This window comes from Anolis sagrei, chromosome 9 (assembly GCF_037176765.1).
Source record: "Anolis sagrei isolate rAnoSag1 chromosome 9, rAnoSag1.mat, whole genome shotgun sequence".
Taxonomy (NCBI): Eukaryota; Metazoa; Chordata; class Lepidosauria; order Squamata; family Dactyloidae; genus Anolis; species Anolis sagrei.
Window position 1 is genome coordinate 10,932,725 of NC_090029.1, and position 19,786 is coordinate 10,952,510.

Below are 19,786 nucleotides of genomic sequence, written 5' to 3' on the forward strand. Positions count from 1 at the left end.
TGGTACATAGAATCCTCATGACTAACATACTAGAGACGTTTGAGGGGAAATGACTTTGCTTTATAGGAGTTGTAGTTCAGAACTCAACTGGCGATGGACCTGGACCACACTTGGCACACAGAACCCCCAACGGAACATACTGGAGCGGTTTCGGGGGAATTGACCTTGATTTCTGGGACTTGTAGTTCACCTACAGATGGAGACACTTCCATCGTAGTGGGAGTTGTAGTCCATCTTGCAGCCAGAGAGCACACTGAACCCCACTGATGATGCATCTGGGGCAAACACATGCCCAACAAGACCAATTGATGGTGTTTGATGGGGTTGACCTGGCATGATGTGAGTTGCAGTTCACCCACTGTTCAACAGTGGAACTCTCTGCTCCGGAGTGTGGTGGAGGCTCCTTCTTAGGGGGCTTTTAAGCAGAGGCTGGGTGGCCATCTGTCGGGGAGTGGGGGGAGGGCTCTGAATGTGATTTTCCTGTTGGAGCTCAGCCTGTGATTGTGTTTCAGGATCAGGGTGCTTTGGATGTGGATGAGTTTCAAGATGGGTTTCAAGATGGCAATGGTTTGATCAGTGATCTTGATGCAGAGAATGACCAGGAGATGCCTGTGCAAAGTGTAGTTTCCCATGAGAATGCCCCCAGGGTGTGTGAGGATGATGGTGTGCTTTCTGAATTGTTATCAGAGAGTTTCCATGACAGAGAACATGAAAACAGCTCGGCACCTAGCCCAGCTGCAGAAATTAATGAGCAAATAGATAGACGAGAGGAGATCAGTCAAAACAGGAGAGCCGAACAGTGGCTTCAGCGTTCTGCCAGGCTCCGAGAGAAAAAGATAAGAACTTCTCAGTTAAAGTGAAACCAATTTCTGAGCACTAGACATGTAGTGTAATAAGGAGATAAAAGTCTCAAGTACAGGATAAGTCGTCAGATGAAGCATCGTTTGGAATCAAGTCAAGATCCCGTCCTTGTTTCAGGGAAGCTTTGCTTGGAAAATTCATGTTTTAAGTGCCTTTGTTTCATGGTTTTGATTCTTGGGATTTTATGCTTTTATATTATTGCCTTGGATTCATGTTTCCTGGTTTCTTGCATTTTATTTGGGAAGTGTTGACTTTGTTTTTATGGACTTTGCTGGACTGTTACCCTGGACTACTTTACTCCTGTTTATCTTCCTACCTAATTGGATTTACCTATTTCTTTAAAGTGTTTTTTTTTACTTTACTGCTTTTTAATTATCTTCAATAGATTCATGTTTCCTGATTTCTTGCATTTTATTTGGGAAGTGTTGACTTTGTTTTTATGGACTTTGCTGGACTGTTACCCTGGACTACTTTGCTCCTGTTTATCTTCCTACCTAATTGGATTTACCTATTTCTTTAAAGTGTTTTTTTTACTTTACTGCTTTTTAATTATCTTCAATAAAAGGATTGTTTCCCATCCAATGGTGTGGTGTTTAAAGTCAGAGGGCTTTTCCTGTCCTCGAGTGCAACATCGCACAACGTTATGCATTTCTTAATGGGACCATTCAGTGCCTTTCTTTCATGGTTTTGATTCTTGGAATCTATACTTTTATATTCATGCCTTAGATTCATGTTTCCTGATTTGTTGCATTATATTTGGGAAGTGTTGACTTTGTTTCTATGGACTTTGCTGGTCTATTACCCTGGACTAATTTGCTCCTGTTTATCTTCCTACCTAATTGGATTTACCTATTTCTTTAAAGTGTTTTTTTACTTTACTGCTTTTTAATTATCTTCAATAGATTCATGTTTCCTGATTTCTTGCATTATATTTGGGAAGGGTTGACTTTGTTTCTATGGACTTTGCTGGACTGTTACCCTGGACTACTTTACTCCTGTTTATCTTCCTACTAATTGGATTTACCTATTTCTTTAAGGTGTTTTTTTTACTTTACTGCTTTTTAATTATCTTCAATAGATTCATGTTTCCTGATTTCTTGCATTATATTTGGGAAGTGTTGACTTTGTTTCTATGGATTTTGCTGGTCTACTACCCTGGACTATTTTGCTCCTGTTTATCTTCTTACCTAATTGGATTTACCTATTTCTTTAAAGTGTTTTTTTACTTTGCTGCTTTTTAATTATCTTCAATAAAAGGATTGTTTCCCATCCAATGACGTGGTGTTTAAAGTCAGAGGGCTTTTCCTGTCCTGGTGTGCAACATCCCACAACCTTATGCATTTTCTTAATGGGACCATTCATAAAATAAACAAAATATCCAGGTATCATTGGGTAGTCAAGTTAGTGTCTATCCATCTCTCTCCAATATCATTCCTATCCAGAGTTGGATCTCTCCTTCAACAAACTTCCATTTCATTGCCATTAGAAAGAGTACCTGCTTCATTGGCGGCTTCTTTGCATTGCTTCGCTTTGGTCTGGCTCTGAAATACAAAACATATTCACTAGTGTTAAAGGGCAGAGGATATCGTGTCCAATTTTGAGCACTTCAATTGAAGGAGATGTTGACAAGCTAGAATGTGCCCAAGGGAAGGTGACTCAAATGATTAAGGGTCTGGAGAACAACCCCTATGAGGAGTGGCTTAAAGATTTGGGCATGTTTAGCCTGAAGAAGAGAAGGCTGAGAGGAGCCATGTATAAATATGTGAGAGGAAGTCATACGGAGGAGGGAACAAGCTTGTTTTCTGCTGCCCTGAAGACTAGGATGTGGAACAATGGCTTCAAACTACAAGAAAGGAGATTCCATCTGAACATGAGGAAGAACTTCTTGACTGTGAGAGCCGTTCAGCAGTGGAACTCTCTGCCCCGGAGTGTGGTGGAGGCTCCTTCATTGGAGACTTTGAAGCAGAGGCTGGATGGCCATCTGTTGGGGGTGCTTTGAACATGATTTTCCTGCTTCTTGGCAGAAAGGGTTGGACTGCATGGCCCATGAGGTCTCTTCCAACTCTAGGATTCTTGGATTCTATCCCCATGAAAGTGAAAAACCATTTGAAACAGAGATATTCGAATACCTTTTCCGTTTGCTTCTGGTTTCCGGCGGCACTGATCTTTTCAAAGGCTCCTTCAGCTTCGTCGGCGTCTTTGCATTTCTGGTCGTAATTCTTCTTAGACTGCAAGCAAAGGAACGAATGCAAGAAAAGAGGGCAAGAAAAGGGAAAGGCAGTGGATGCATTGCAAGCAAGGTCCATTTTTACATGCATTTTCCAGAGATTAAAAGAACATTTTAGAATGTGATTTCAATCTTGAACTTTTCAAGGAATTATCCAGATTGAATACCTCCATAAATTCTAGATTAGACCTTCATAGCGGTGCAAAAGGATTTGAGGCAATCATAAAATTATTATTATTATTATTATTATTATTATTATTATTATTTGCTGCAAGTTGCTTCTGGTGTAAGAAAATCACCTATCTACAAAGACGTTGCCCAAGGGATGCTCGGATGTGTTACTATCCTTTCTCATAGAGTTTCATCTATGCTGACGATCATGCCATCACCACTCAAGCAAGGAGCTTTGAAATAGTTGAACAAAAGATCTCCGAAGGTTACAGTCGGTGGTTCTCAACCTTCGGCTCCCCAGATGTTTTGGCCTACAACTCCCAGAAATCCCAGCCAGTTTATTAGCTGTTAGGATTTCTGGGGAGTTGAAGGCCAAAACATCTGGGGACCCACAGGTTGAGAACCACTGCTTTAGGTGTGCTCTCTTCTGGCCCATCTTCACTCAATTCCTTATCTGCTGTTGCTGCTTCTGACTCAATTTCTTATCTGCTGTTGCTACTTCTGGCATGTTATGGCTGATCCACAACATGTATAATAATGGTGATAATAATTATACAACTACTAAACTTGCCAAAGTGAAGATGACATTTCTGAGTGGCACGCAAGCCGTTCTCAATACAGAATGAATTACATTTCAGATATCAACGCCTTAAATCAAGAAATAGCTTTTTAAGATCTACAGAGACACTTGCAGGATCACCTCAGCAAGCGAGAGTCCAAAAGTGGCAGGCTAAAACCCGGAACCTTAATCAGTGGCCAATACTGGATGAGAGACTTCCTTCTGGCCCATCTTCACTCGATTCCTTCTCTGCTGTTGCTACTTCTGACTCGATGCCTTATCTGCTGTTGCTACTTCTGACATGTTGCAGCTGATCCACAACATGTATAATAAGTGGCCAGCTTCTGATCAAAGGACAATGAGTACAATGTGAAGCTTGTAACTTTGTTTGTGATTTCTGTATGCATTATAACTGCATTGTCAATTTGCTTCTGACACGATAAGCAAATAAATTACTCCTGACATATCTCCATGGTCTTCTTATACATCGAAAGCTTGTTCTTGTGCCCATCTTCACTCGATTCCTGGTCCACCTTCACTCGATTCCTTATCTACTGTTGCTACTTTTGACTCGATTCCTTATCTGCTATTGTTACTTTTGTCTCGATTTCTTAGCTGCTGTTGCTACTTCTGACTCGATTCCTTAGCTGCTGTTGCTACTTCTGACATGTGGCTGATCCACAACATGTATAATAATGACAATAATAATAATGATAATAATAATACAACTACCAATCTTGCCAAAGTGAAGATGACTTTGTGTTACTCGTGACATACCTCCATAGTCCTTTTATACATTGAAAGCTTGTTCTTCTACCCATCTTCATTCGATTCCTGACCCATCTTCACTCGATTCCTTATCTACTGTTGCTACTTCTGACTCGAATCCTTATCTACTGTTGCTACTTCTGACTCAATTCCTTATCTGCTGTTGCTACTTCTGACTCGATTCCTTATCTGCTCTTGCTTCTTCTGACTCAATTCCTTATCTGCTGTTGCTACTTCTGACATGTTGTGGCTGATCCACAACATGTATAATAATGACAACAATAGTAATACTACTACTACCAATCTTGCCAAAGTGAAGATGACTTTGTGTTACTCGTGACATATCTCCATGGTCTTTTTATACATTGAAAGCTTGTTCTTATGCCCACCTTCACTCGATTCCTGGCCCATCTTCACTTGATTCCTTATCTGCTGTTGCTACTTCTGACTCGGTTCCTTATCTGCTGTTGCTACTTCTGACTCAATTCCTTATCTGCTGTTGCTACTTCTGACATGTGGCTGATCCACAACATGTATAATACTGACAATAATAACAATACAACTACCAATCTTGCCAAAGTGAAGATGACTTTGTGTTAGTCGTGACATACCTCCATGGTCTTCTTATACATCGAAAGCTTGTTCTTCTGCGCCCGCTCCATTGTGCCCTCATACTGTAGAAACACAAGATTTGCATCCTATTATTATTATTTTTATTATTATTATATTGAGGTTCAAATATATTATGAGTTGCCAATAGGCTGAGAAAGGCAGTATACAAGTATAGTAAATTGTTGCAACCCAGTTCAAGAAACGAGACCATAAGATTAAATCCACCACACTGGACTGTAGGAAAAGCAATCCTTGTTTATTGATGAAAAATTGGTTACAAAAGAAAGGTAAATGCAAAGTCAAAAAGCCACAGAAAAAACACAGCAGTCAGTAGAATCTCTGAACTTGAGCAAAATTTCAAAAGCCACAATACAAGAACCAGGAATCTGTTAGCCTTTTACTAACCATGAACTTGAAAACTAGAAGCCTCTGGGATTACTGGCCACAGGAATTCTGCCAAGGCACAGCCACAGTCCCAAACGTTGCTTGATCTAAAGAGGCACCCGGCAGGAGGCCTCTTAAACCAAAGAAACTATTCTTTGAAATGCCCCTTGACTTTGACGTCTGGGCCTGTCTCTCCTGTAAACGAAGTGACCTTCGTAGAAACTGGGAAACATTTCTGTCTCTAACTATCTGTTCTCTTTGGTCCTCATTAAAAACCCCAGGTGGAGAGATATCACGGCTAGTGATATCACGGCTAACTTCCAAAACATTTTCCTCCAGCTGTTTCGTTTCGTTTTCATCCCCGCTGACCTCTGCATCAACAACAGATCCCACACTGTCAGGGTCAGGGAGAGCTTGCTCAGTTGGAAAAACTATCAGAGAATCCGGTTCACACAGATCAGGATCAGGCTGAACCCCAACACAAATAAATAAATATTAAAAGCATGCATATCAATTTAAAAAATCATAGTTTGGGTTGTGGAAGAAGTCAGAGAACAGAAAATAATATTTCTGAGAATGCCCTGCACTCTCTTGCTTCATTACCAAGACGTACCATACTGTAGGATTAGCACAGTTTGGGACCACTTCAACGGCCATGGCTCAATACTACGGGATCCTGAGAGTTGTAGTTTTGCAAAAGTCTTGCCTTCCAATGCCTTCGCTTACCTTTTTCCTTTGCTCCTTCTGCCTTTCCCTGAATTCCTCCAGAGCCTTCACTTCCTCCTTGAGCATCAAGGCCAGCTGGAGGTGCAGATTCCCGACACTCTCGATTTCTGGAAAAGATCCCAAAACCGTTCTTGGTTGCTAAGAACCTTTCCATGCGTTTTAAATGTTTCTATGTTGTGTCCTTGTATTGGGAAAAGGGCAGGCTCAAGCTAAAGAAAGATGCATCTACACTGTAAAATGAATGCAGTTTGATAACACTTTTAACTGCCATGGCTGAATGGTATGGAAACCTGGGAGCTGTAGTTTTACAAAGCTTTTAGTGTTCTGGTACCTCTCCAAACTACAAATCCCAACCTCCCATAGCATTGAGCCATGGGAGTTAAAGTGGGGTCCAACTGCATTCATTCTACAGCAGGCACAGGCAAACTTTGGCCCTTGGGTGTTTTGGACTTCAACTCCCACAATTCCTAACAGCCTACTGGCTGTTAGGAATTGTGGGAGTTGAAGTCCAAAACACCCGAGGGCCAAAGTTTGCCCGTGCCTGTTCTACCGTGTGGCTGCACCCTTGGAGAGGATTCGAACCCTCATCTCCAAAGTCATAGCCCATAGGGATAATAATAATAATAATAATAATAATAATAATAATACGTGAGATCCAATACAACAGCCAGCAGAATGATCTTGTTGTGTTTCAAATAATAATAATAATAATACCAAGGTAGCTTATTATTATTAGAGACAATTAGTAATAATAATAATAATAATAATAATAATAATAATAAGTGTGATCCAATACAACAGCCAGCAGAATGGTTGTTTGCTGTGGACTCATCTTGTTGTGTTTCTAATAATAATAATAATTATTATTATTATTAGTAGTAGTAGTAGTATTACCAATTGTCTTTAATAATAATAATAATAATAATAATATCAAGGTGGCTTATTATTATTATTATTATTATTATTATTATTATTAAAGACAATTGGTAATACTACTACTACTACTAATAATAATAATAATAATGTGTGATCCAATACAACAGCCAGCAGAATGGTTGTTTGCTGTGGACTTGTTGTGTTTCTAATAATAATAATAATAATAATAATAATAATAATACCACCAAGGTGGCTTATTATTATTATTATTAGAGACAATTGGTAATACTACTACTACTACTAATAATAATAATAATAATAAGTGTGATCCAATTCAACAGACAGCAGAATGATCTTGCTGTGGACTCATCTTGTTGTGTTTCTAATAATAATAATAATAATAATAATAATAATAATAATAATATCAAGGTGGCTTCTTATTATTATTAGAGACAATTGGTAATAATAACAGCAACAACAACAACAACACCAAGGTGGCTCATTATTATTAGAGACAACTGGAAATAATAGTAGTAGTAATAATAATAATAATAATAATAATAATAACAACAAGGTGGCTTATTATTAGATACACACTGGTAGTAGTAGTAGTAGTAGTAGTAATAATAATAATAATAATAATAATAATAATAATAGGAGCCATGGTGGCGTAACCCTTGTGCCAGCTGAACTGCTGACTTGAAGGTAGGCGGTCCAAATCCGTGAGACAGGGTGAGCTCCTATCTGTCAGCCCCAGCTTCCCATGCGGGGACATGAGAGAAGCCTCCCACAAGATGGTAAAACATTCAGGCAATGTCCCCTGGGCAACGTCTCTGCAGACGGCCAATTCTCTCACACCAGAAGCAACTTGCAGTTTCTCAAGTTGCTTCAGACATGATAAAATAATAATAATAATAATAATAATAATAATAGAGCCAGGGTGCCTGCTGTTGTTATTATTAGAGACACATTAATAATAATAATAATGGGTTGTTGTAGGTTTTTTCGGGTTGTATGACCATGTTCTAAAGGCACATGGTCATACAACCTGACATTTCGCCTGCATCTATGGCAAGCATCCTCAGAGGCAGTGAGGATGCTTGCCATAGAAGCATCCTCTGAGGATGCTTGCCATAGATGCAGGCAAAATGTCAGGAGAAAATGCCTTTAGAACATGGCCATACAGCCCGAAAAAACCTACAACAACCCAGTGATTCCGGCCATGAAAGCCTTCGACAATAAAAACAACAACAATACAGTCCTAGATGCTTGGGAAGTGTTCGACTTGTGATTTTGTGATACAAAATCCAACATATAGATCTTGTTTGCTGTGACATACTGTGCTTTTGTGTCAGTAAAATAATAATAATAATAATAATAATAATAATAATAATAATGTGAAGGTGGCTGCTGCTTCAGCTTCAGCTTCTGCTTATTATTATTATTATTATTATTAGAGTTATGCTGGTAATAATAATTATAATTTTTTTTTTGTCGTGTCAGGAGTGACTTGAGAAACTGCAAGTCGCTTCTGGTGTGAGAGAATTGGATTATAATAATGCAAGCTCATATAAGTTACTTTTCAGTAGGCAAAAGGGACCACAGCAGAGCTGTCTAATAGACTCACGTTGTTTTAGGATTTCAAACGAAGCCTTCAGGGTGCTACGGAGAAAAGAAAAGGGTATTTTAGATGAAAATTCAGTTATTGATAGTTCCATATCACAGCTTTGATCCCCCAGAATGGTGACAGCAACAGTTATTTTGACCACATTAGAGGTTTAAGTTTCCACTTTGCGACAACCACAACCTAGGCACCATATTGTGGATCAACCCACAGAGGAAATATTTGAATTTTTCCTTCTTCTTCCTTTGGACGGCCGACACCTCCGCAATGTATGAAATGAATCACACCAGAGAGCAACCAGGCTTCGTCCTATGTGTATAGAAAAGTCAACATTTTGGAGACGACAACGTCCAGATTAGCAGATAATCGTTTTCCAAACTTGTTTCCCAAACTTCTGCTAATCCCTCTCCCCCAGATATTACAGAATAGTATGATTATGCCTATTTATCGCCCTCTTGCGGCCTCATTTCGATTTTCAGTCTTTTTAGATGCCTTCGCATCTAAGTTAAGAACAAAACATCTTTCTGGGTTGCTGTGAGTTTTTCGGATGCTCCAGCAGCATGCTCTTCTGACATTTCACCTGCATCTGTTGCTAATGGCATCTTCAGAGGTTCTATTAGAAGTGAGGCAACTGGAGTTTATACATACCTGTGGAATAATGTCCAGGGTGGGGGGAAAACCCATGTCTGTTTCAAGCAAGGGTGGGTGTTACAATGAGCAAGCTTGAATAGCATTCAGTAGAGCCAGGTCTTAACCATTTTGCTGAATGTTAGAAGGGGGGGAGCCAATCTTATATCCCCGGGGAGGGTGTTCCATAGCTGAGGGGCCACCACTGAGAAGGCCTTTTCTCTCGTCCCCGCCAAATGCATCTGCGAGGAAGGTGGGATTGAGAGCAGGGCCTCCCCAAACGATCTTAGAGTCAATCAGTGAGGGTATTTGCCTAGAGGTAACAAGTAGAGTGTGTATATATACATCTATGGAATAATATCCGGGGGGGGGGGGGGGAACCCTTGTCTGCTTAAAGCAAGTCTGGATGTTGTAATGAGCAAGTTGAATAGCATTGGGTAGTCTTGCAGCTACAAAGTCAATCAGGAAGGGTATTCTGCATAGAGGTAGTGAATCAAGTGGAGTAGGTGTGTGTATCTGTGGAATTATGTCCAGGGTGGGAGAAAGAACCCTTGTCAGTTCAAAGCAAGTGTTAATGTTGCAATGAGCAAGCTTGAATAGCACTGAGTAGCCTTGAAGATGCAAGGTCAATCAGTGAGGGTATCTGTAAAGAGGTAGTCAAGCAATATCTGTGGAATTATGTCCAGAGTGGGAGAAGGAACCCTTGCCTGTGCAAAGCAAGTTTGGATGTTGCAATGAGCAAGCTTGAATAGCACTGAGTAGCCATGAAGCTGCAAAGTCAATCAGTGAGAGTGTTTGCATAGAGGTAACAAGTAGAGTGTATATATACATTTGTGGAGTAATATCCAGGGTGGGAGAAAGAACCCTTATCTGTGCAAAGCAAGTGTGAATGTTGCAATGGCCACGCTTGAATAGCATTGAGTAGCCTTGCAGCTGCAAAGTCAATCAGTGAGGGTATCTGCATAGAGGTAGTGAAGCAAGTGGAGTGTGTGTGCGTATTGTGGAATAATATCCAGGGTGGGAGAAAGAATCCTTGTCAGTTCAAAGCAAGTATGGATGTTGCAATGACCAAGCTTGAATAGCATTGGGTAGCCATGAAGCTGCAAAGTCAATCAGTGAGGGTATCTGCATAGCAGTAACAAGTGGGTGTATATAATATACCTGTGGAATAATATCCAGGGTGGGAGAAAGAACTTTTGTCTGTGGAAAGCAAGTGTGGATGTTGCAATGAGCAAGCTTGAATAGCATTGAGTCGCCATGCAGCTGCAAAGTCAATCAGTGAGGGTCTCTGCAAAGAGGTAGTCAAGCAATATCTGTGTAATTATGTCCAGAGTGGGAGAAAGAACCCTGTCTGCTTCAAGCAAGTGTCGATGTTGCAATGAGCAAGCTTAAATAGCATTGAGTAGCCATGAAGCTGCAAAGTCAATCAGTGAGGATATCTTCATAGAGTTAACGAGTGTGTGTGTATGTGTGTGTGTGTATCTGTGGAATAACATCCAGGATGGGAGAAAGAACCCTTGTCTGTGCAAAGCAAGCGTGGATGTTGTAATGACCAAGCTTGAATAGCATTGAGTAGCCTTGCAGATGCAAAGTCAATCCGTGAGGGTATCTGCATGGAGGTAACAAGTAAAGTGTATAAATATACATTTGTGGAGTAATATCCAGGATGGGAGAAAGAACCCTTGTCTGTGAAAAACAGGTCTGGATGTTGCAGTGAGCAAGCTTGAATAGCATTGAGTCGCCATGCAGCTGCAAAGTCAATCAGTGAGGGTATCTGCATAGGGCTATCCTGGCCTCTGTTGCCTGGAGGCACCCTCTGTTTGGGAGGTGTGTTAACTGCCCCATGGTTGTTTGCTGACTGCAGTTCTCCTATTTCTGTGCCATGTTCCTTATTTACTGTAACATCAATGCTACACACAGAACCTAATTGGATCCCAAAATAAAGCCTAAATACCCTTTTCAAGGGGAAAATAGTCTTAACTATCGATGACTTTAGTTGTTAAAGTGACTTTAAAAGTACTTTCGGTTTTTCTTTTTTTTTCTGTACAGGAAGGTTAACGCTGAAGTCGATGCTGCCGACAGGAAAACCACAAGGTACACTTTCCTCATACTTTGGCAAAGCGGAGGTAAAAAAGCACCATACTGTGTTGGATCTGAGAGCAGAAGCCTATATTGCTTGACTTAGGCGATCCCTCGTTGTCCGAGTAGGATTGTCTTCCAAGATTGGTGGGCATCGGTTTCAAGGTGGAAGGCGGTCCCGGTCAGGGTTGGCTTGACATGCCTTCCTCTTGGCACGTTTCTCTCTTTCGCCCTCCATTCGTTCCTCTTCAAATTCTGCAGCACCGCTGGTCATAGCTGACCTTCAGCTGGAGCACTCAAGGGCCAGGGCTTCCCAGTCCTCAGTGTCTATGCCGGAGTTTTTAAGGTTGGCTTTGAGCCCATCTTTCAATTTCATTTCCCGTCCTCCAACATTCCATTTTCCGTTCTTGAGTTCGGAGTAGAGCTTTGGGAGACGGTAACCAGGCATTTGGATAACGTGGCATTCAGTCCAGCAGAGTTGATAGCGGAGGACCATAGCTTCAATGCTGGTGGTCTTTGCTTCTTACAGCACGCTGACATTTGTCCGCTTGTCTTCCCAAGAGATTTGCAGGATTTTCCAGAGGCAACGCTGATGGAATCGTTCCAGGAGTTGCATGTGACGTCTGTAGACAGTCCACATGTCGCACGTGTATAGCAGGGTTGGGAGGACAATAGCTTTACAAACAAGTCCCTTGGTCTCCCTACGGATGTCCCGGTCTTCAAACACTCTCTGCTTCATTCGGAAGACTGCTGCACTCGCAGAGCTCAGGCGGTATTGAATTTCAGTGTCAATGTTGACTTTTGTGGAGAGGTGGCTTCCACAGCACGGTTGAGAGGACAATGGCTTTGTAAACAAAGACCTTGGTCTCTCTACGGATGTCCTCGTCCTCAAACACTGTCTGCTTCATTCAGAAGAATGCTGCACTCGCAGAGCTCAGGCGGTGTTGTATTTCAGTGTCAATGTTGACTTTTGTGGAGAGGTGGCTCCCACAGCACGGTTGAGAGGACAATAGCTTTGTAAACAAAGACCTTGGTCTCCCTACGGATGTCCTGATCCTCAAACACTCACTGCTTCATTCGGAAAAATGCTGCACTCGCAGAGCTCAGGCGGTGTTGTATTTCAGTGTCAATGTTGACTTTTGTGGAGAGGTGGCTGCCAAGGGAGCAGAAATAGATTTATAAGCAAGCACCTTAGTCTCCCTACGGATGTCCCCGTCCTCAAACACAGTTTGCTTCATTCGGAAAAATGCTGCACTCGCAGAGCTCAGGCAATGTTGTATTTCAGTGTCAATGTTGACTTTTGTGGAGAAGTGGCTGCCAAGGTATACCTCGGTTTTCTCAATGTTCAACAACAGGCGGAGCTTCTCGTATGATTCTGGAAAGAGTGGCTTGTAGATCTTCTTCTGAATGCGCAGATTACATTATCATCTGCATACTGGAGTTCTATAACAGATTTTGTTGTGACCTTGGTTTTGGTTTTCAGTCTGCTGAGTTTAAATAGCTGTCCAATAGATGGTTTCCACTCCGGTGGGAAGCTTCCCATCAACAAGATGAAGTATCATAGCGATGAAGTTGGAAAATAAGGTTGGGGTAATAACACATCCCTGTTTCATACCTGATTCCACCTTAAATGGGTCACTTTGGGAGCCATTGCTCTCCAAGACTGTTGCCATCATGTCATCTATATTGTATTATATATTACTTATAATACAGTAAAGCAGCAAAACTGTGTTACAATGACCCAACCTCTGAGGATGCTTGCCATAGATGCAGGCGAAACGTCAGGAGAGAATGCTTCTAGAACATGGCCATATAGCCCGAAATACCTACAACAACTCAGTGATTCTAGCCATGAAAGCCTTCGACAATGCGTCTGACTTCATTTCCTTTCCATTACTGTATTTCAATATGAATATCAGTCTATACAGAGTTTATAGTATAGTTTGGGGGATACTATACACTATAGCAACTCTCAAGCAACCAGAAACTCTGTTGCAGTGGTTCTCAACCTTCCGAATGCCGCGACCCCTTAATACAGTTCCTCATGTTGTGGTGACCCCCAACCATAACATGATGTTATGAATCATGGAAATATCGGATATGCAGGATTTATTTTCATTCACTGGGCCACATTTGGCACAAAAACCCAATACACCCAAATTTGAATACTGCTGGGGTTGGGAGAGGGGTTGATTTTGCCATTTGGGAGTTGTAGTTGCTGGGATTTCTAGTTCAGCTACAATCAAAGAGCATTCTGAACTCCACCAATGATGGAATTGAACCAAATTTGGCAGACAGAACTCCCATGACGAACAGAAAATACTGGAAGGGTTTGGTAGGCATTGTCCTTGAATTTGTGAGTTGTAGTTCACCTACATCCAGAGAGCATTGTGGACTCAGACAGTGTTGGATATGGATCAAACTTGGCATGAATAGTCAGTATGCTCAAATGTGAACACTGGTGGAGTTTGGGGAAATAGATCTTGACATTTGGGAGTTGTAGTTCCTAGAATTTATTGTTGTTGTTGTTCATTCGTTCAGTCGTCTCCGACTCTTCGTGACCTCATGGACCAGCCTACGCCAGAGCTCCCTGTCGGCCGTTACCACCCCCAGCTCCCTCAAGGTCAGTCCAGTCACTTCAAGGATGCCATCCATCCATCTTGCCCTTGGTCGGCCCCTCTTCCTTTTGCCTTCCACTTTCCCCAGCATCATTGTCTTCTCTAGGCTTTCCTGTCTCCTCATGATGTGGCCAAAGTACTTCAGCTTTGTCTCTAGTATCTTTCCCTCCAATGAGCAGTCGGGCTTTATTTCCTGGAGGATGGACTGGATGGATCTTCTACCAGTCCAAGGCACTCTCAGAACTTTCCTCCAACACCACAGCTCAAAAGCATCGATCTTCCTTCGCTCAGCCTTCCCTAAGGTCCAGCTCTCACATCCGTAGGTGACTACAGGAAATACCATGGCTTTGACTAGGCAATGGATCTTTGTTGCCAGTCTGATGTCTCTACTCTTTACTATTTTATCGAGACTGGACATTGCTCTCCTCCCAAGAAGTAAGCGTCTTCTGATTTCCTGTCTACAGTCTGCATCTGCAGTAATCTTTGCACCTAGAAATACAAAGTCTGTCACGGCCTCCACGGTTTCTCCCTCTATTTTCCAGTTGTCAATCATTCTTGTTGCCATAATCTTGGTTTTTTTGACGTTTAGCTGCAACCCGGCTTTTGCGCTTTCTTCTTTCACCTTGATTAGAAGGCTCCTCAGCTCCTCCTCGCTTTCGGCCATCAGAGTGGTGTCATCTGCATATCTGAGGTTGTTAATGTTTCTTCCAGCAATTTTCACCCCAGCTTTGCATTCATCCAGCCCCGCACATCCTCGCATGATGTGTTCTGCATACAAGTTAAAAAGGTTGGGTGAGAGGATGCAGCCTTGCCGTACGCCTTTCCCAATCTTGAACCAGTCTGTTGTTCCGTGGTCAGTTCTGACTGTTGCGACTTGGTCCTTGTACAGATTCCTCAGGAGAGAGACAAGGTGGCTTGGGATGCCCATCCCACTAAGAACTTGCCACAATTTATTATGATCCACACAGTCAAAGGCTTTAGAATAGTCAATGAAGCAGAAGTAGATGTTTTTCTGAAACTCCCTGCCTTTCTCCATTATCCAGCGGATATTGGCAATCTGGTCTCTCGTTCCTCTGCCTTTTCTAAACCCAGCTTGAACATCTGGCAACTCTCGCTCCATGTATTGCTGGAGTCTTCCTTGCAGGATCTTGAGCATTACCTTACTGGCATGAGAAATAAGGGCAACTGTACGGAAGTTTGAGCAGTCTTTCGCATTTCCCTTTTTTGGTATGGGGATATAAGTTGATTTTTTCCAGTCTGATGGCCATTCTTGTGTTTTCCATATTTGCTGGCAAATGGCATGCATCACCTTGACAGCATCATATTTTAAGATTTTAAACAGTTCAGCTGGGATCCCATCATCTCCTGCTGCCTTGTTGTTAGCAATGCTTCTTAAGGCCCATTCAACCTCACTCCTCAGGATGTCTGGTTCTAATTCATTCACCAACTAGAATTTATAGTTGATCTAAAATCAAAGAACATTCTGAACTGCACTAAAGATGGAGACTGAACCAATCTTGGCACACAGAACTCCCATTCCTGACAGAAAATACTGGAAGGCTTTGGTAGGCATTGACCTTGAGTTTGGGAGCTGTAGTTCACCTACACCCAGAGAGCATTGTGGACTCAGACAGTGATGGATATGGACCAAACTTGGCATGAGTCCTCAGTATGTCCAAATGTGAACACTGATGGAGTTTGGGGGAAATAGATCTTGACATTTGGGAGTTGTAGTCGCTGGGATTTATAGTTCACCTACTATCAAAGCACATTCTGAACTCCATCAATGATGGAATTGAACCAAACTTGGCACACAGAACCACCATAACCAACAGAAAATACTGTGTTTTCTGATGGTCTTTGACGAACCCTCTGTCACTGCCCTTGAACCCCCCCCCCCCCCCCGGGGTCCCAACCCCAGGTTAAGAAACGCTGCAAAACACAGTTTATGGTATAGTATGAGGGATACTATACTATATACTATAGCAGTGTTTCTCAACCTGGGGGTCGGGACCCCTGGAGGGGTCGCGAAGGGGTGTCAGAGGGGTCGCCAAAGACCATCAGAAAACACAGTATTTTCTGTTGGTCATGGGGGTCTCTGTGTGGGAAGTTTGGCCCAATTCTATCATTGTTGAGGTTCAGAACGTTCCTTGATTGTAGGTGAACTATAAATCCCAGCAAGTACAACGCCCAAATCTCAAGGTCTATTTTCCCAAAACCCCATGAGTGTTCACATTTGAACATATTGAGTATTCGTGCCAAGTTTGGTCCAGATCCATCATTGTTGGAGTCTAGAGTGGTCTCTGGATATATGCGAACTACAACTCCCAAACTCACGGTCAATGGCCACCAAACCCTTCCAGTATTTTCTGTTGGTCATGGGAGAACTGTGTGCCAAGTTTGGTTCAATTCCATTGTTGGTGGGGTTCAGAATGCTCTTTGTTTACAGGTTAACTATAAATCCCAGCAACTACAACTCCCAAATGGCAAAATCAATCCCCCCGCCAACCCCACCAGTATTCAGATTTGGACATACCGGGTATTTGTACCAAATTTGCTCCAGTGAATGAAAATACATCCTGCAGATCATTATTTACATGGCGATTCATAATGTTAGGGTTCTGGTTGGGGGTCACCACAACATCAGGAACTGTATTAAGGGGTCGCGGCATTAGGAAGGTTGAGAACCACTATACTATAGCAACTCTCAAGCAACCAGAAACTCTATTGCAGTGATTCTCAACCTTCCTGATGCCATGACCCCTTAATACAGACCCTCATGTTGTGGTGACCCCCAACCATAATATTATTTTCGTTGTTGCTTCATAACAGTAATTTTGCTACTATTACGTATTGTAATGTAAATATCCAATATGCAGGATGTATTTTCATTCACTGGACCAAATTTGGCACAAATACCCAATATACCCAAATTTGAATACTAGTGGGGTTGGGCGAGGGGTTGATTTTGTCAATTGGGAGTTGCAGTTGCTGGGTTTTATAGTTCACCTACAATCAAAGAGCATTCTGAACTCCACCAACGATGGAGTTGGTGGAGTCCCACGACCAACAGAAAATACTGGAAGGGTTTGGTGGGCACTGACCTTGAGTTTGGGAGTTGTAGTTCACCTAAATCCAGAGAGCACTGTGGACTCAAACAATGATGGATCTGGACCTAACTTGGCACAAATACTCAATATGCCAAAATGTGGCATTTGGGGAAAATAAATCTTGACATTTGGGAATTATAGTTGCTGGGATTTATAGTTCACCTACTATCAAAGCACATTATGAACCCCACCTACGATAGAATTGGGCCAAACTTCCCTCACAGAACCACCATAACCAACAGAAAATACTGTGTTTACTGATGGTCTTTGTTGGCCCCTATGACACCCCCTTGAGACCCCCCCAAGGGTCCCGACCCCCAATTGTACTATAACAACTCTCAAGCAACCAGAAACTCTATTGTTAATTTGGTAACTTTCCAAGACACAACTTATATCTCATATACGCCCGTTCAAACTATCTTCCCACATAAAATGGGGTCCGATTGTATTTTTGAACTGGGCAGTCGAACCCATAGACGTTTTGCATATATGGAAATCCAAGCTAAAGCCATATAGGCCCAGCCTTTTTTTGCATAAGGCTGCACGTTGTTGCCTAACGTAATGATTAATCCAAGCTTTGCAGGAACCAATCTTGCACCAAATAGGAAATGTGCGTACTCTGAGCTCCTAGTTCTCCTTCCTTTTGTACATTTGCAAGTTACGATGCTAAATTTAAAGCACAGGAAGTATATCAAAAGCATAGTTCTTCCTGCTTCTATGAGTCAGAATTTCTATCGCTTGCCCGTTCTTTGCATTTTGATTGCATTTCCTAAGGATTTATTTTTTTTTGCAAAGTTTCGAAATAACATTTTGGGCATCTTCTGTAGTTCTAGACCTTGGATGCATCTACACTGTAGAATTAATGTGGTTTGGCACCACTTGGAGCGGCGTGGATCAATGCTGTGGAAAAGTGGGATTTGTAGTTCTTCAGTCTGGAGCCTCTGTTGGAAATAGTAACCTCTAAGGGCATATTTTAAACTAAGAGGTTTTCAGGGGGTGTCTGTCTTTCGGGCAACTGCAATTACAACTCCAAAGAAACAACCATCTGTTGCTAACCAAATATATTTTATAATATATATTATATAAACACAGATATATAAACCCTTTTTCCTAGTTCCAACAGACCTCACTACCTCTGAGGATGCTTGCCATAGATGCAGGCGAAACGTCAGGAGAGAATGCCTCTAGAACATGGCCATATAGCCCGAAAAAACCTACAACAACCCAGTGATTCCAGCCATGAAAGCCTTCGACAAGACATCAAATATATTTTTGTAATGACGTGCCTTTATCCTTGACAGTGTAAAGATATGGTTCTTCAGTTTAACAACTGAGATACCTGTGTGCCATGACATGAATGCTTATGAATATCACTTGTTCAAAGGGTTGACTTCTAACAAGGTCATGCTTCTCTTGACTTGTGGTTTCCAAAAGGTGGTCTCCAACTGTTCATGGAGATTCACATCATTTTTACCTTTTCAATTAATTTTATGGTGTAGTTATTTCCAATTGGTTATGGAATTTCCAATAGCCTCGCCCAAAAACAACAACTCTCATTATTCTGTCGCAGTTCTAGTGGGACCAAACTATTCATTCTGCAATGTAGATGCACCCGTTTGGCACAAAAATACTGACTGCCTTAGAATAATCTACATAAATAAAAATGTAATGTTCGTTTGTGGGATTAACAGAACTCAAATACCACTGGGGGAATTGACACCAAATTTGGACACAATACACCTAACAACCCAATGTATGTCCTTCACTCCAAAAAATTGATTTTGTTATTTGGGAGTTGTAGTTGCTGGGATTTATAGTTCACCTACAATCAAAAAGCATTCTGAACTCCACCAATTATGGTATTGAACCAATCTTGGGGCACAGAACTCCCATGACCAACAGAAAATACTACAAGAGTTTGGTGGGCATTGACCTTGAGTTTGGGAGTTGTAGTTCACCTACATACAGAGAGCACTTTGGACTCAAACAGTGATGGATCTGGACCAAACTTGGCATATTGGAATATTCCATATGCCCAAATGTGAATACTGGTGGAGTTTGGGGGAAATAGACCTTGACATTTGGGAGCTGTAGTTTCTGGGATTTATAGTTTACCTACAATCAAAGAGCATGCTGAACCCCACCAATGACAGAATTGGGACAAACTTCTCACACAGAACCACCATACTTAAGGCCATCCAGTCCAACTCCGTTCACCAGGGCAAGAAAACGTAATCAAAGCCCTCCTGACAAAGAGCCATCCAGCCACAGATATAGATAGATAGATATGATTCACACACAGAGAGATATAGTGTCATAGATTTGAATGGGACCCCTAAAGAAGGACAATTATGTGTTGCATGTTCCAGGGTAGGCGAACCAGACAATCTCCACATCAACACTGACATAGAAACAACAAAGAATACTGTTTACCCACAAGCATCAAGACATTACATATATTAGAAACCATTACTTTATTTTCCAGATCACCATACTGGGCCACAGCAACGCGTGGCAAGGGATGGCTAATAATAATAATAATAA

At 41.8% G+C, this 19,786-nt stretch overlaps 1 protein-coding gene across 1 annotated transcript in view; it reads right to left on the minus strand.

Annotated features, from left to right (window-relative positions):
* Window positions 1-19,786, minus strand: part of PSTPIP1 (proline-serine-threonine phosphatase interacting protein 1) — a 54,189-nt gene that overhangs the window by 22,682 nt on the left and 11,721 nt on the right. The window contains exons 4-8 of the mRNA XM_060755722.2: window positions 8,812-8,846; window positions 6,309-6,415; window positions 5,198-5,260; window positions 2,991-3,089; window positions 2,357-2,402 (exon numbers count right to left, since the gene is read on the minus strand). Of these exons, the coding sequence (XP_060611705.2) occupies window positions 2,357-2,402; window positions 2,991-3,089; window positions 5,198-5,260; window positions 6,309-6,415; window positions 8,812-8,846 (350 nt within the window). The remainder of the gene's footprint in view (window positions 1-2,356; window positions 2,403-2,990; window positions 3,090-5,197; window positions 5,261-6,308; window positions 6,416-8,811; window positions 8,847-19,786) is intronic.